The sequence below is a fragment of the Lissotriton vulgaris genome, chromosome 1_1, assembly GCF_964263255.1.
Source record: "Lissotriton vulgaris chromosome 1_1, aLisVul1.2, whole genome shotgun sequence".
Taxonomy (NCBI): Eukaryota; Metazoa; Chordata; class Amphibia; order Caudata; family Salamandridae; genus Lissotriton; species Lissotriton vulgaris.
The window spans coordinates 928,343,414-928,356,703 of NC_141685.1; the positions used below are offsets into that span (position 1 = coordinate 928,343,414).

At 46.7% G+C, this 13,290-nt stretch overlaps 1 protein-coding gene across 2 annotated transcripts in view; it reads right to left on the reverse strand.

Moving 5' to 3' along the window:
* Positions 1-13,290, reverse strand: part of LOC147748190 (WD repeat domain-containing protein 83-like) — a 210,993-nt gene that overhangs the window by 143,389 nt on the left and 54,314 nt on the right. Inside the window, exons 3-4 of one of the 2 annotated variants that reach the window (XM_086959108.1) lie at positions 12,761-12,881; positions 12,172-12,277 (exon numbers count right to left, since the gene is read on the reverse strand). In XM_086959108.1, coding sequence (XP_086815234.1) covers positions 12,172-12,277; positions 12,761-12,881 — 227 coding nt within the window. The remainder of the gene's footprint in view (positions 1-12,171; positions 12,278-12,760; positions 12,882-13,290) is intronic. The other variant, XM_086959109.1, reaches the window with a different exon arrangement.

Sequence of the window (13,290 nt, forward strand, 5' to 3'; positions counted from 1 at the left end):
CAGGGCTTCCCATTCTCAAGATGGCCGGGGCCTGGAGTTGTGCTTCACCTCGCCTCTCCCACCTGGGGGTGGAGTTGGCGCAGGCTGGCACACCTCCTTTCCTCACGTAGGGTTTCCTGCCAGAGTGGGGGTCCGAACCGGTAGGGGCCAGTTGCTAAGTACAGCAAGTGGTCTGGAGAAGCTCACAAAGGCGGGATGTCTTTGAAGCTTCCCCCTACACCTCGCCCAGGATGTGCATTGGTGCAGGCCTAGGAGAGCGGGGCTCTCCACCCAGGGGTTCAGCAACATGTCTGCTGTGTGGCAGCCCCTCAGACAAGACGTGAATTGTAGATTAGGTTTCAGGGGCATCTCTAAGATGCCCTCTGTAGTGCATTTTACATAAAATCCCACACTGGCATCAGTGTGGGTTTAATGTGCAGAGAAGTTTGATATCTGTGACGGGGCGTCCGGTCAGGACACGACTACCTCAACGGACTGGTGGTCCGCCACCCCACTCTCACCTTGCCCCTTTTCCCCACAGCTGCCACCTTGTCCATGGAATGAAGAACTGGAGTCAGGCTGGCCGGACGATAACAACACGTATGGTTCCTTTAAGATCCCGGACCAAGACGAAGAGGCCCTGCCCCTCGACGGCGTCGATACGTCAAAAGGAGGAAGCAGGAAGTACACAATGGACGGCGTCTTCCTGGAGGGCGTGGAAGACGGAGACAGAGTACGGCGGTGTTCGAGTGAGACCTAACGGAAAGAGACTGGGACCGACACGCCAGGAGGCCAACGTTTCCACGCTTCGCCCGGCCACGTTCCCACGGGAGGAGCGTGGCTTCAAGAGGTACGGGGTCGTGTGGCGGGCTGGGTCGGGCGGAAGAGTCAGCCCCGTGTATAATTCTGTAAAGCGCCTTTTGTAAAGCTATCCCAATCCTTCCCTCACGTGCACTCCTACCTCACGACTTGTATAGAGTTCACAGAACACCATTGGTTTCCCTCACTCCCGGCCCTAACGAGTGTTACACGGTCCAACCAGTTCTCTGACACACTTTTCCTTTCTTTTCGGTACCGGAGCGGAGGAGACCCGAGCGGAAAGACATTCCCTGTCTGGACCATCTCGTTAGCCGAACAAGCTGGAGCAAGATACTTTTCCTTTGGACCCTGCAGCTCAGTTCCAGGAGCTAGCAGCACCTTTGCTTAAAAAGACTTATATTCCAATAAAACCTTCCCTAAAACCTTTACTTAAGTCACCGGTGTTTCTGTTCTCACCGAAACATCCAGTCAGCCCAAACCCAGTAGCAGAAGACCCGAGTAGCACAAACCCCTCGGGACATTATCAAACTTGTCAAGCTTCAGTGTAGCCATTATTGTGCTGTGGAGTTCGTAATGACAACCTCCCAGCACCATATACTCTTAATGGCATCACTGCACTTACAGTGCCCAGGAATGACACTGGGTACTGTAGGGGCACAGGGCTCATGCACCTGTGCCCACACTCCTGGCATAGGGCACCCAGCTAGAGGGGTGACTGATGAATGCCGGGGCAGTGGGTTTGTGGGCATGGCACACAGGGATGTGTGCCATGTCGACTCTTTATTTAGTTCTGCACCAGAACACTCAGTCAGCAAAGGCAGTGTGTGGGTGTCAGGGTGCATGGCCCCTAAGGGTGGCACAAAAAGTGCTGCAGCCCTTAGGGGTCGTCTCTGGTTACAATGCGCTGGGTACCTAGGGTACCATTTACCAGGGGCTGACATGTGGCCAATTGAGTTTCAGCTTCAATACAGTTTTAGGGAATGAATACAGGCCCTGGGTACCTGGTTGGCAGGAGCCCAGGGCACACTCAGTCACCGCACATCAGCAATTCAGCAAAAAGTGGGGGCATACCATGCAAGAAAGATGGCACTTTCTCGTAGATGGGGACTGAGGTGACCTGTGCAAACACGCCCTGTGGCGGGTTTTAAGATGGGGAAATAATTCCCCTTAAATCCTGAGGGACCCTGGGGGCCAACTAGTCCATCAGGTGCTTCCAGTAAGCGCTGCTGTGCTGCGTTGCACAGAGGTGGTCCAGGCCGTGCCCTTTTTTACACCTCTCTGCAATCCAGCTCTGTGGCGCTTACTGGAGGTACCTAGTGGGCAACTTGGACCCTAGGGACCCACAGGATTCAAGAGGACTTAAACTCCAAAATTAAAACGGCCACAGGGTGTGTTTACACAGTGATGAAGGAAGGGGATGGGGACTAAGGTGATGTGTGCAAACATGCCCTGTGGCGCGTTTTAAGATGGGGAGATAATTTGCCTTCACTCCTGAAGGCCCCTGGGGGCCAACAAGTCCACCAGGTGCTTCCAGTGTGTGCTGCTGCGTTGCAGAGAGGTGGTCCAGGCTATGCTACTTTTTACACCTCTCTGCAAAGCAGCACTGGAGATACCTGGTGGGCTAGTTGGACCCAAGGGACACTCAGGATTCAAGGGGACTTTATCCCCCAAGTTAAACCAGCCACAGGGAGTGTTTGCACACGTCAGCTCAGCCCCCCCTCACTTCACCAATGTGCAAACGCATCCTGTGGCACGTTTTAAGAGGTAATTTTAATTCCCATGACCTATTATGTACTAGGGGCTTACAGAGGAGGTCATTCTAATCACAGGGGTACCCCAACGCATAGTGTTCCCTAGTGTATGCAGGGGTTTTAACTGTATTCTAAGTGTCTTTTAGCATAGCACTGGCTCTAGGACTGGTTAGTCAGAGTCAGTTACCACGAGTACCCATCTGAAAAAATTGTAAAAACTGCACCAAAACCCAAACACTTATAAATTCACCCAGGCACTCTCCTTGCAGTACTCTACTCATTCAGTCACTACCAAAGTACTTATGCACTGAGCCAGGCCTTAGCACATGGACTGCTTCAAACGCCTATCCACTATGAATGCAGTCCTCTAAACACCTACACACTTGTCTTTCACACCTTCAATTCCCCAGTCAGTATACATACACTTCCAGCAAACACCCTGTCACCCTCCTTGCACTTCTCCAGTGACCCATTCAGCACCATGTACTAATCCATCCACTGCGCCACAAGCCAAACACTTATAAATTCACCCAGGCACTCTCCTTGCACTTCTCTACTCATTCAGTCAGTATCCAAGTACTCATGCAGTGAGCCAGGCCTTAGCACATGTACTGCTTCAAACCCCTATCCACTATGCATGCAGTCCCCTAACTAACCAACACACTTATAGATCTGCACTTTTACATTCAATAAAAAAAAAACAATATTTCAGTTTCAATATCTTAAAAAACATTTTTCTTTCCATTTATATTAAAAATATATCATGTAATTTAAAGAATAAAATATGTAAAAATAAACAGTTAAAAAACTGTAGAAAATCAGTATCAGAGAAATACATACAACTATTATTACATTTAAAAATTATCATTTAAAAAACCTTAGAAATTCACTGAAAAAACCATAGGTTTCAGACATATTATAGTTAGGAATTAGCAATTAAAGAACCTTAGAAATTCACTGAAAAAACCATAGGTTTCAGGGCTGTTATAGTTACCTGGACATTTCACTCATACAAAACCCTTGAAATTCCTCTGTTATAGTTAGTTCTGCTTACTATAACTTGCGCTCCCGCAATCCACTGCTAATGGTGGCTTCAGAGCGGAAGGGGGGGGGGGGGGGGGGAGGCGGACGCTCTGTGTTCTGCCGGAGAAGAAGGAGGATGTTCAGTCCAGGGCCTACTCCTGGATTCCGGCGTCATAGATGCGTGTTCGTAGTGTGCGTTGGCAGATTGTGTCGAATGCGGCTGACAGGTCCAGGAGGATGAGGGCTGCGGTTTCTCTGTTGTCTAGCAGGGTCCTGATGTCATCGGTGGCGGCGATGAGGTCAGTTTTGGTGCTGTGGTTGCTGCGGAACCTGGACTGGGACGGGTCCAGGATGCTGTTCTCCTCGAGGAAGCTGGTCAGTTGTTTGTGGACGGCCTTTTCGATGACCTTCTCCGGGAACGGGAGTAGGGAGATGCAACAGAATTTCTTGAGGTCCTTTTTTTTTTGAGTAAGGCATTGATCTCTGCGTGCTTCCAGCTCGCCGGGAAGGTCGCTGTCTCAAAGGAGATGTTGATGGTTTTCCGGAGATGGGATGCGATGGTGCTGCTGGCTTTGTTGAAGATGTGGTGTGGGCAGGGGTCTGCCGGGGATCCGGAGTGGAAGGTGCTCATGATCTTGATGGTGTCGTTGTCGATGATGTTGGTCCAGGAGAGCAGACGGTTGGTGCGGGTTCTGGTCGTGGGAGCGGGGGTCTCAGTGGTTGCTGGGGTGGTCACGGCAGTGAAGCTGTCGTGGATGTCTGCGATCTTGCGATGGAAGAAGGTGGCCAGCGAGTCGCACAGGTCTTGTGGAGGTGGGATGTCATCGGTGTTGGAGCTGGGGTTGGAGAGTTCCTTCACGATGTTGAAGAGCTCTTTGCTGTTGTGTGCGTTGTTGTCTAGGCGGTCTTTGAAGGAGGTCCTTTTGGCGGATCTGATGAGGTGGTGGTGTCTGAGGGTGGCGTTTTTATGGGGGTTGTAGCTTTCCGGTGTTCGTTCACGGATACAGTTTTTTTTTAGTTTTCGTAATGTTCGCTTGGAGCCCTGGAGGGCTTCGGTGAACCAGCTGGCTTTATTGTTGGCATGGGTGTTGGATGGCTTCTTGAGCGGGACAAGGGTGATGGCGCACTGTCTGAGGTTGTGAGCGGCGGCGTCGGGGTCAGTCAGGTCTGTGGGTGGACTCTGGGCGAGGGTGGTGGAAAGTTGGTCTTCGGTGACTTTGCTCCAGCAGCAGCGAGGCATCTGTTGGGCGCAGTGGTGCGTGGTGGGTTTCCGGAAGGTGAAGTGGATGCAGCAGTGATCGGTCCAGTGGAGCTTGGTGCTGTGGTTGAAGGAGACGTGGGAGCTTGCGGAGAAGATGGGGTCAAGCGTGTGACCTGTGGAGTGAGTGGGTGTAGTGACGAGTTGTCTGAGTCCGAGGTTGTCAATCAGGGTGGTGGAGTTGGTGGTGTTGTTGTGCTCGAGGTGGAAGTTCAGGTCCCTGGAGGCGAGGGCGTGTGTGCTGACGAGGTCAGTGAGGGAATCGCTGAACTCTGCTTAGGGTTTGCGGGGTCTGTAGACGAGGGTTCCTCTGAGGGTGGTGTTGGGATCGGTGTGAATCTGGAAGTGCAAGTGTTCGGCGGTGCGGAGGGTGTTGTCGGTGTTGGTTGAGACTTTGAGAGTGTTCCTGTGGACGATGGTGATTCCTCCTCCTACTCCATTGGTGCGGTCCTTGCGGGTGATCTTGTAGCCTTCCGGGATGGCTATGGCGATGTCAGATGCAGAGGAGGGGTTCAGCCAGGTCTCCGTCAGGAAGGCGACGTCTGGGTGTTGGAGTCCAGTAAGTCCCAGAGTTCCACGGCGTGTTTGAGTGCGGAGCGGGTGTTGAGGAGGATGCATCTGAGGTAGATGGGTTCTTTGGTAGGTGATTCGGCGGGCCGGATGCTGGTGAAGCTGCAGTCCCAGCAGAAGAAGGGTCAATGGGTGATTTCAGGGCGGCTAGGCAGCAGGTGTGTGATCGTCCGGTGTTGAGTGTGTGGGGGGTGCTGGAGTCGTAGCAGATGCGGGTGTCGTGGCGCTTGCGGGGGCCAGGGGTCCTGGCGCTGGGCGCGGTCCATGCGCAGACGGGCTTGCCTTAGGCACACCAGCGGCGCGTGGCCGTTGCACGGCCTCCATATGTGGGGATGTGTAGCTGGGAGGCGGGAGCGGGGTGGCGAATGGGGGGGGCGGGGCCGCAGCAGTGGGAAGAGCGAGGGGGGCGGGCGGGGTTTACAGAAGGCAAAAGAGGGCACCGGGGTGAAATAAGACAAGACAAGAGTGCAAACTGTGGAATAAAGAAACGGGCAAGACAACAGTGCAGGATGCGGCAATACAAACAATATCAATCACATTAACACAGCGGAACTGAGCAGGGCAAATGCCAGTGTTAAATGGCAGCAGCGGGCTCAAGGCACACAGGTGGAGCTGTGCGGCAACGAGGGAGCGACCTGCCTGGTGACAGACGTTATAGTTGGTTGGACATTTCACTCGTACAAACCAGAGAAATTCCGCCGTTATAGTTAGTTCAGCTAACTACAACTCGCACCCCCGCAATGCACTGCTGATGACGTCACATATTACATACATCATTCATGACATTGTCGATGACATCACTGATGACTTCATCCAGTGACTGTGTTTCTGTAAAGTTTAAATATGTATTATAAATATGCCAAGGTGTATTGAAGAATGAGTGGGTGTATAAGTGACTGGATGGAGGATTTAGTAGGTGCGTGACTGACTGCATAAGTGAGTGATTAAATGTGTCTTACTGAATGCATGGATTAGTGACAAACTGTGTGAATGTCTGTATCAGTCTCTCTGTTGTTGTGTAAGCTGCTGCATGGGTTGGTCAGTAGCTACATGAGTGTCTATATAGTTTATTGATTGGTTGCCTGAATATTTATATGGGAGACTGAGTGTGTATGCTGTGTGACTCTGCGTAGATTTGTGAGTGGTTGATTCACTTGGTGTATGGGTTCAAGAGTGCATGAGGAAACAGCTTTATGGGTGGGTGAGTGTGTGTATGGGTGTGTTGGTGAGTGAATGGATGTCTCAGTGGTACATGTCTAAGTAACTACATATGTACAACATAGTGTTTGTGAGAGTTGGAGTATATAAATGACTATACGTGAGAGTCAGTGAATGTGAGAGTGGCTGTATGGATGAGTGTGTACTTGTATCAGTGATTATATAAGAGAGTAAGTATACGTTAGTATCTGTATGAATAAGTGAGGTGGTGTGTGTATCACTGTATAGGTGAGTAAATGGGAGCGTGATTGATTCTTTGCATGACTGACTAGGTGTGTGAGTAACTACATGGATGAGTGGCGGTGGGTGAGTGTATAGGTGTATGAATGCATATGATACTGTTGCATTGATGAGTGATTGTATGGGTGAATCAGTGGATGTGTGTGTAGACCTAGGAATCAGTGAGTGTGTATGTAGTAACTGGTATTGGTGTGTCGATGGTTTCAAAAATGGTAGTCTGTATTTTACAGTGGGTGTATCAAAGGGTATATTAGAGTGTGAGGAGGTGCATCAGATTTTCACTTGGATGATGTCAACAGTAATGTCATCAGTGATGTAATTTGAGACGTCATCAGCAGTGCATTGCGGGGGCGCGAGTTATAGTTAGCAGAACTAACTACAAAGGCAGAATTTAGCTGGTTTTGTACGAGTGAAATGTCCAACTAACTATAACGTCCCTGAAACCTTTGTTTTTTCCAGTGACTTTCTAAGGTTTTTAAAATGCTAATTTCTAACTATAACGTGCCTGAAACCTATGTTTTTTTCCAGTGAATTTCAATGGTTTTTTAAATGCTAATTTCTAACTATAACGTCCCTGAAATGTATGTTTTTTCAGGGAGTTTCAAAGGTTTTTTAAACGCTAATTTCTAACTAGAACATTCCAGTCACGTTTCCAGAGTGGTGGAGAAAGGAGAGCCAGGCCTCCGAAGACTCACAAATATTTTTCTTGATTATAAACATGATGCAGAAGATCTTTACTTGCCTGTTCTAGAACAACCATTCATTCCAGCAAACATTACGGATACACATTTTTTTTTGTTTATTAGAGAGCAGAAATGAGTGTTCAAACTTAAAAGTAACAGTACAGGTTTAAATGATGAAATTCCTTGGTGCTTGCAAAAGCCACACTTGTAAGATACTAACAAAATGTTTGAAGATCAGGTACATCTTTCTCACATCTCTTAGTTTACATATTTTGCACCTTCGAATCATTGATTTTGATTTCTTGAATCATTATAAATAGCCTTTGTGTGACCTTTTGTGTTATTTGAGGATATCATGACAGATGCTGTAGTTTTCATCATCACAATAGGATTTTTTCAATGTCCTCAATATGCACAAGAACCATTTGAGGTTTGGCTGATCACATTTCTAAACTGACGGGCAACCCTTTTCATCACATCATGTTTGAGATGTGTTTGCCATGCCATCAGCGGTTGAATAATGATGCCTGCACCAGAGGGTGCAACACAACACAAACAATATTCATACGAGTGTTTTTCTTTTTAGTGGCTGACCACAACTACCATAATGCATAGGGTTTGTGGGTGCTGCTTATGAGGTTATTAGTAACAGCACACGTGTAGCGATTTCATCTTCGCCACAGGAGTCCATATTTTTACTTTCGAACTACCACTCCCATGTATACGAGTGAATTGCGAGGCCGGAAACTCTACCTACCGCCAGTTACCTCTATCAGACGCTCAGTTCCAGCCCGGGGTACCAACGGATAGGTGAGTTTATCCTGCGCGCTCATGTTAGATTATTTTTTTTTTTTAAACACTGGTATTCTTAGGCGCATAAATGTTAAATTGATACCCGCTTTAGTAGCACTCAGCCGGACGAGTGGCAGAGATGCATCTGTCATGCTGTTGATCTCTATGCTGTGAGAGTGCTTTTAATGACTTGCTAACTGCACCGCACTTTTCAAGAAACAATGTGGAAATTCGTAGATTATCTTAGGTGTGTAAATGTGAAACTGAAGCCTGCATTAATAGCATCGAGCCGGGCGAGCGGCAGAAGTAAATTTTTTATGATTTTGATCTCTATGCTGTTAGAGTGTTTGCTAATGGCTGACCATGTGTACAGCGTTTTTTAAGAAACTAGGCGGTAATAGACTAAACGGCAGAATAAATGAAGGACTCATTTTATGTACGTACGTATGTATGTGAATGAATCCTTGGTCTCAGAGAGTACTCATTGCTGATATTAAGGCACTTTTTACATATAGCATTGAGGCTATATAGCCTCAATATCCTCAGCAATATTGCAACACATAAGATTAAAGTACACGGTTGCAATTGACACAGGATCTCAATTCAGACATATTGGTGCACACCGGGTTGTTAATGAGTTGTCACATGACTTTTAGGCAAATTTGCATGACAAGAAATAACGGAGGCATTAGACTAGATGTCTACTAACAAACTTGCCTTCTTGTCTTCTTTCTTTTCTTTCTTTATTTTTAGAGCGGGCCCCCTCGTACTGAGCTGTAGCCAAGTGAGGTGAGGTGAGGTGAGGCCAGCTTTCTCGTGAGTACGGGTAAGCGACTCACAGTCTGTTGAGTACACTCCTGTTAGGTGCTGGTTACGATGGTCCATTGGTGGGATTACGTATTGGATATATAGCACAAGTACTGAACCTCTTTTATGTATGTTTCCTTTACAGGTGTTAACTTCATCCTGTAATTTCGTGAGAAACAAGACCTAAGGTTGTATTTACCCTAAACCTTATATGTCATTGTTTGTTTGTTTAAAATCGCATTCACTATTACACATTAGCATCATACCATCTAGGTCCTGAAGAAATCCGTGATTCTAGTGGAATCAATATGGCTGAAACATGTAGACCACGTTTATAGACATATGCAGTAATTTTTTTACAAACTGCATTTGCACTGTTTTTAATCTGGACATCAGGGGATAATGAATAAAACTTTGTTCTCCTGGTAGCCCATTTTATCTGCACTTCACTTTAGTACACATGCACTGCGCCCATCACTCTCAAGTCTTCACTTCTGAAGGATTATAGTGATCCATCATACTGACAAAAAAAACATCCCTGAGCTCCTCCTTCACAGTGAGGGGGTTGTAGCCCTTGGCTGCACTAGGACTTGCAACCAAGAGGAGATACCAGATGATGAAGCATGTCACTTCGGTGAGTGATGGGATTCCATCCTTTCAAAATGACTCCCCTTGATCATACTTGAGGTCTATACTTGTGCTTCTGCTTTCCATTCCTTAAACAGGCATGACAGACCCGTGGTTGCGTTTGTATTTTCATGTTAGATTTGGGGATTACTTCCGCGCTGGTCTATAAAATCGTTCCCTAAGACCCTCCACTATCATGTATGTGTATTTTTTTCTATAACTGACACACCATGGTTGCTATGGGTGAGGAATAGAGTATACTAGGTGAGCTGGCTCCAGTACGGGGATTTGAATTTGAATTTGTAGTCTTCTTTATTGCATTATAAAACAGGACTACAAGTCATACAATTCAAAGTAAAAAAAAACCTGAACAGGAGCTGCACATCACGCATGGGCCTGGGAACCTGGCAGCTATATGGATGTGAAGGAGACAGGGTAGGTCTGAAGTGCTGTATATAAGCCCAAGTGAAAGGGGTGCAGGATGTCCGAAAGCTGGTGTATTAGCTGGTCTTATGTGCGTCAGATAACATAGAAAAGTACACAACGGGGTAGTGGTGCACTCCAGAGTAGCGTGCTAGCTCCAGTAATGGAATGAAAAGGGATGCTGCAGGATTCTGCTTTGAGGCTGGGCCCGCTCCTTCCCCTACCCACGTTCCCTGCCTGCCTTTAGCCCCTGCTATTGGAAAAGAAGCCCACACACAACTCTACCGATTCAACTCCGTCACAACTTTCTAATGTTGCCTGCTACTCACATGGCTCTTCCAAAGCACCTTGTTTTTTCCTGCAGCATCACATGTTATTTTAGTCCTGAGATGCACATGCAGGCAAACTAATGCTCCACAACTTTGACTTTGGGAGCCCAACATCAAATCATTATTGGGCCCAGGGCTTTATGTGGGCCGGGTCTCACCGGTGCTGAGCACCAGCAGTTGTTTAAAGGGGGCCTCGAAACGGCTCTTTATCGGGCTCTGTTCAGTGCCCTGGCACAGGTGGTCCATTTTTTCCCCAGACTGCAGTGACAGCAGGCACATTGATGTGTGCAGAGCCGGCATTAGTACTGGTGGCACCATGTGCGAAAACGTTTGTTGGCGGCCCTCCCCAATGACCACCTTGCCACGGATACTCTCACTACCACCATTTGACAATGCCCCCCCAAGTCTCCATAACCACTGTCTCTTAGATTCAAGTCGTTTTATAGACCACTCATACCAGTTTAAGGTGTCAGAACACTTTACATCACACATACGTTGCACGGAGACAATCATACATGTATAAATCAGTGATTAGGAAATGTTACATATAACAGAGCCCTACAAGGTGTAGGAGTCATATGGCATCCATACTGGTAGGCAGTATAGCTTAAGTCCTTAGTCTGGAAAAGCGCAAATTCAGAATTTAACAAGTAACACCATTGTTGGGGGTTTCCTTTAATGATAAGAAATGATTTCTACCCAAATGAACCCGTTTTGCAATATTAGGATAAGGAAAGACGAGGCAAAAAAAACATGTAGCTGTAATATAATCTTTGCAGTTAACAAAAGTTCACTGCTCTATATTATGATTTTAGCTTTTAAACTGTAAGTAACATAAGGAACTCTCTGACAAAAGCGATAATCCATTGACCTATTTATAGTGTATGCCATTTGTGATCTGAATGGGACACATTCTTTGCAGCAGGCATATTAACCTTCTGCGCTATGATGAGTCAAAACTCTCTCTACCAAATAAAGTTCCGGTCTCATTTTTATTGATGATTGAAAATTGCTGGGACAAGGAATGTGGCATCTGGTGTTTTTAAAACAATTGTCATGGCGCCCCCACCCCAAGTTAGCGCTTGGTGCGGTGGCACCGATCACACCGCCCTAGAGCCGGCCCTGGATGTTCGCGGGCTCACACTGCTCACTTCTCACTAGTGAAGCAGTTACGGCATGATGTCATGGCAGGTGCGTGGTGTAGGGGAAGGGAAATCCTACAAAGAGAGTAATTTTCTCTCTGGATTTCCCTTCTCTTTTTGAAACTCAGGCGCATCAACATTATTGTGGTGTCACCTCATCTGTAAGTGGAAGCTTTTTCAATATTATACACAAGCCACAGTTGCTACTTATTTATCTTATGCAACTAACAACCATTGACAAAGCCATAAGTTCTGACTTGTTGTAGGTATGATGTTACTTGTTGCATCATGTTTCTGGATGCAATGACAGAAGCAGCAAAATACAAGCTGGCGGCACACTATGCTAAGCACAGATTTTTAGCTTATGTGTTTTTAAGCCACGCCCTTGAGTACATTGGCCACACCACTTTCAGAGACCCCCCACCCAATTATTTCATCCCATTTAAAGCCCTGATTGGGCCTCCATGCTTCCGTCACTGCGCATCAAGTTTCCTATTTGTTACCACTTACCCCCGCATGTCCACGGAACTTCCGGATCACCTGCCCCTTAGCCACGTCCCAGAGGACCACGGTTTTATCAGATCCGCAGGAGCACAGCTGGCTGTTATCAAAGGACCTGAGATGAGATGAATGAGAGAGTAAAATTCTAAATTCACTTTTTACCTACTGACTAACAGATAGGTAAATAAATCCCCATTATGAACTACTGCTAATGGCGCAAGCAATGCCATCTGTTCCTCAATTGTGGTGATCTGTTGCATTGGTTAACCAAAAATCCCAATTACAGAAAGCGTTGCAACTTGCACATGAAATCTAATTTGCGTCATTACATTTTATTAAAAAAGGGTTCACATTTTAAGGGGTTATCAATAATCCACCACTTAAGTGTCATTTATAGCGTTCTGCCTGTCAGGTTGTGTTTCAATGGGACGACACAGTGCCACTGCATAACAAATGACTTGTGTCTTCAAAGGGTCTACAAACTATTCAGAAATAGAGACATTTCTCTACAGACACCCCAACTGAATAACTTCATAGATGTTCATTTTCGCGGCGACAAAACCCCTCGACCCTCCCACGGCAGCCAGCACTTACATACCCTGCAGCATCAAGCACTTCGTAGCCATGGCCATTGTAGGTTTTAAGGAGGATGCCTTTCTGTGGGTTCCATAGCTTCAGAGACTTGTCACTTCCACAGGTGAGGCAGTAATTCCCATCAACTGGTTAACAAAATCAAAAAAGAAACGAGAGAAAGACAGCAAAGTGGGAAAAGTGGTAAAATGTTTTGTACGCTTTGCCAAAATACTGCTATTTTTAGTTGTATCATTTTTGAGAGGTTAAGAAGGCACGTACACTTTCTAGAGTATTTACACAGCCGTGAACGTGCTGAGAAAAAAAATAAGTCTGAGCATCCGCCAAGACCTTAAAAATATTTTAATCACCACCTAAAAGAGCTTGATATTGGCATATTGGCATAAACCAAAATGTCACACACTGTTGGGCAAAGCCACTCAATTCTTTGGAGTACTCAAGGTAGTCAAAGTGAGAATTGACAAGTTACCTGGTGATCATGTAGCCCCACATCTGAATTGGGCAAAGACACATTTCTTAAGGTGATAGTAGCTCAAA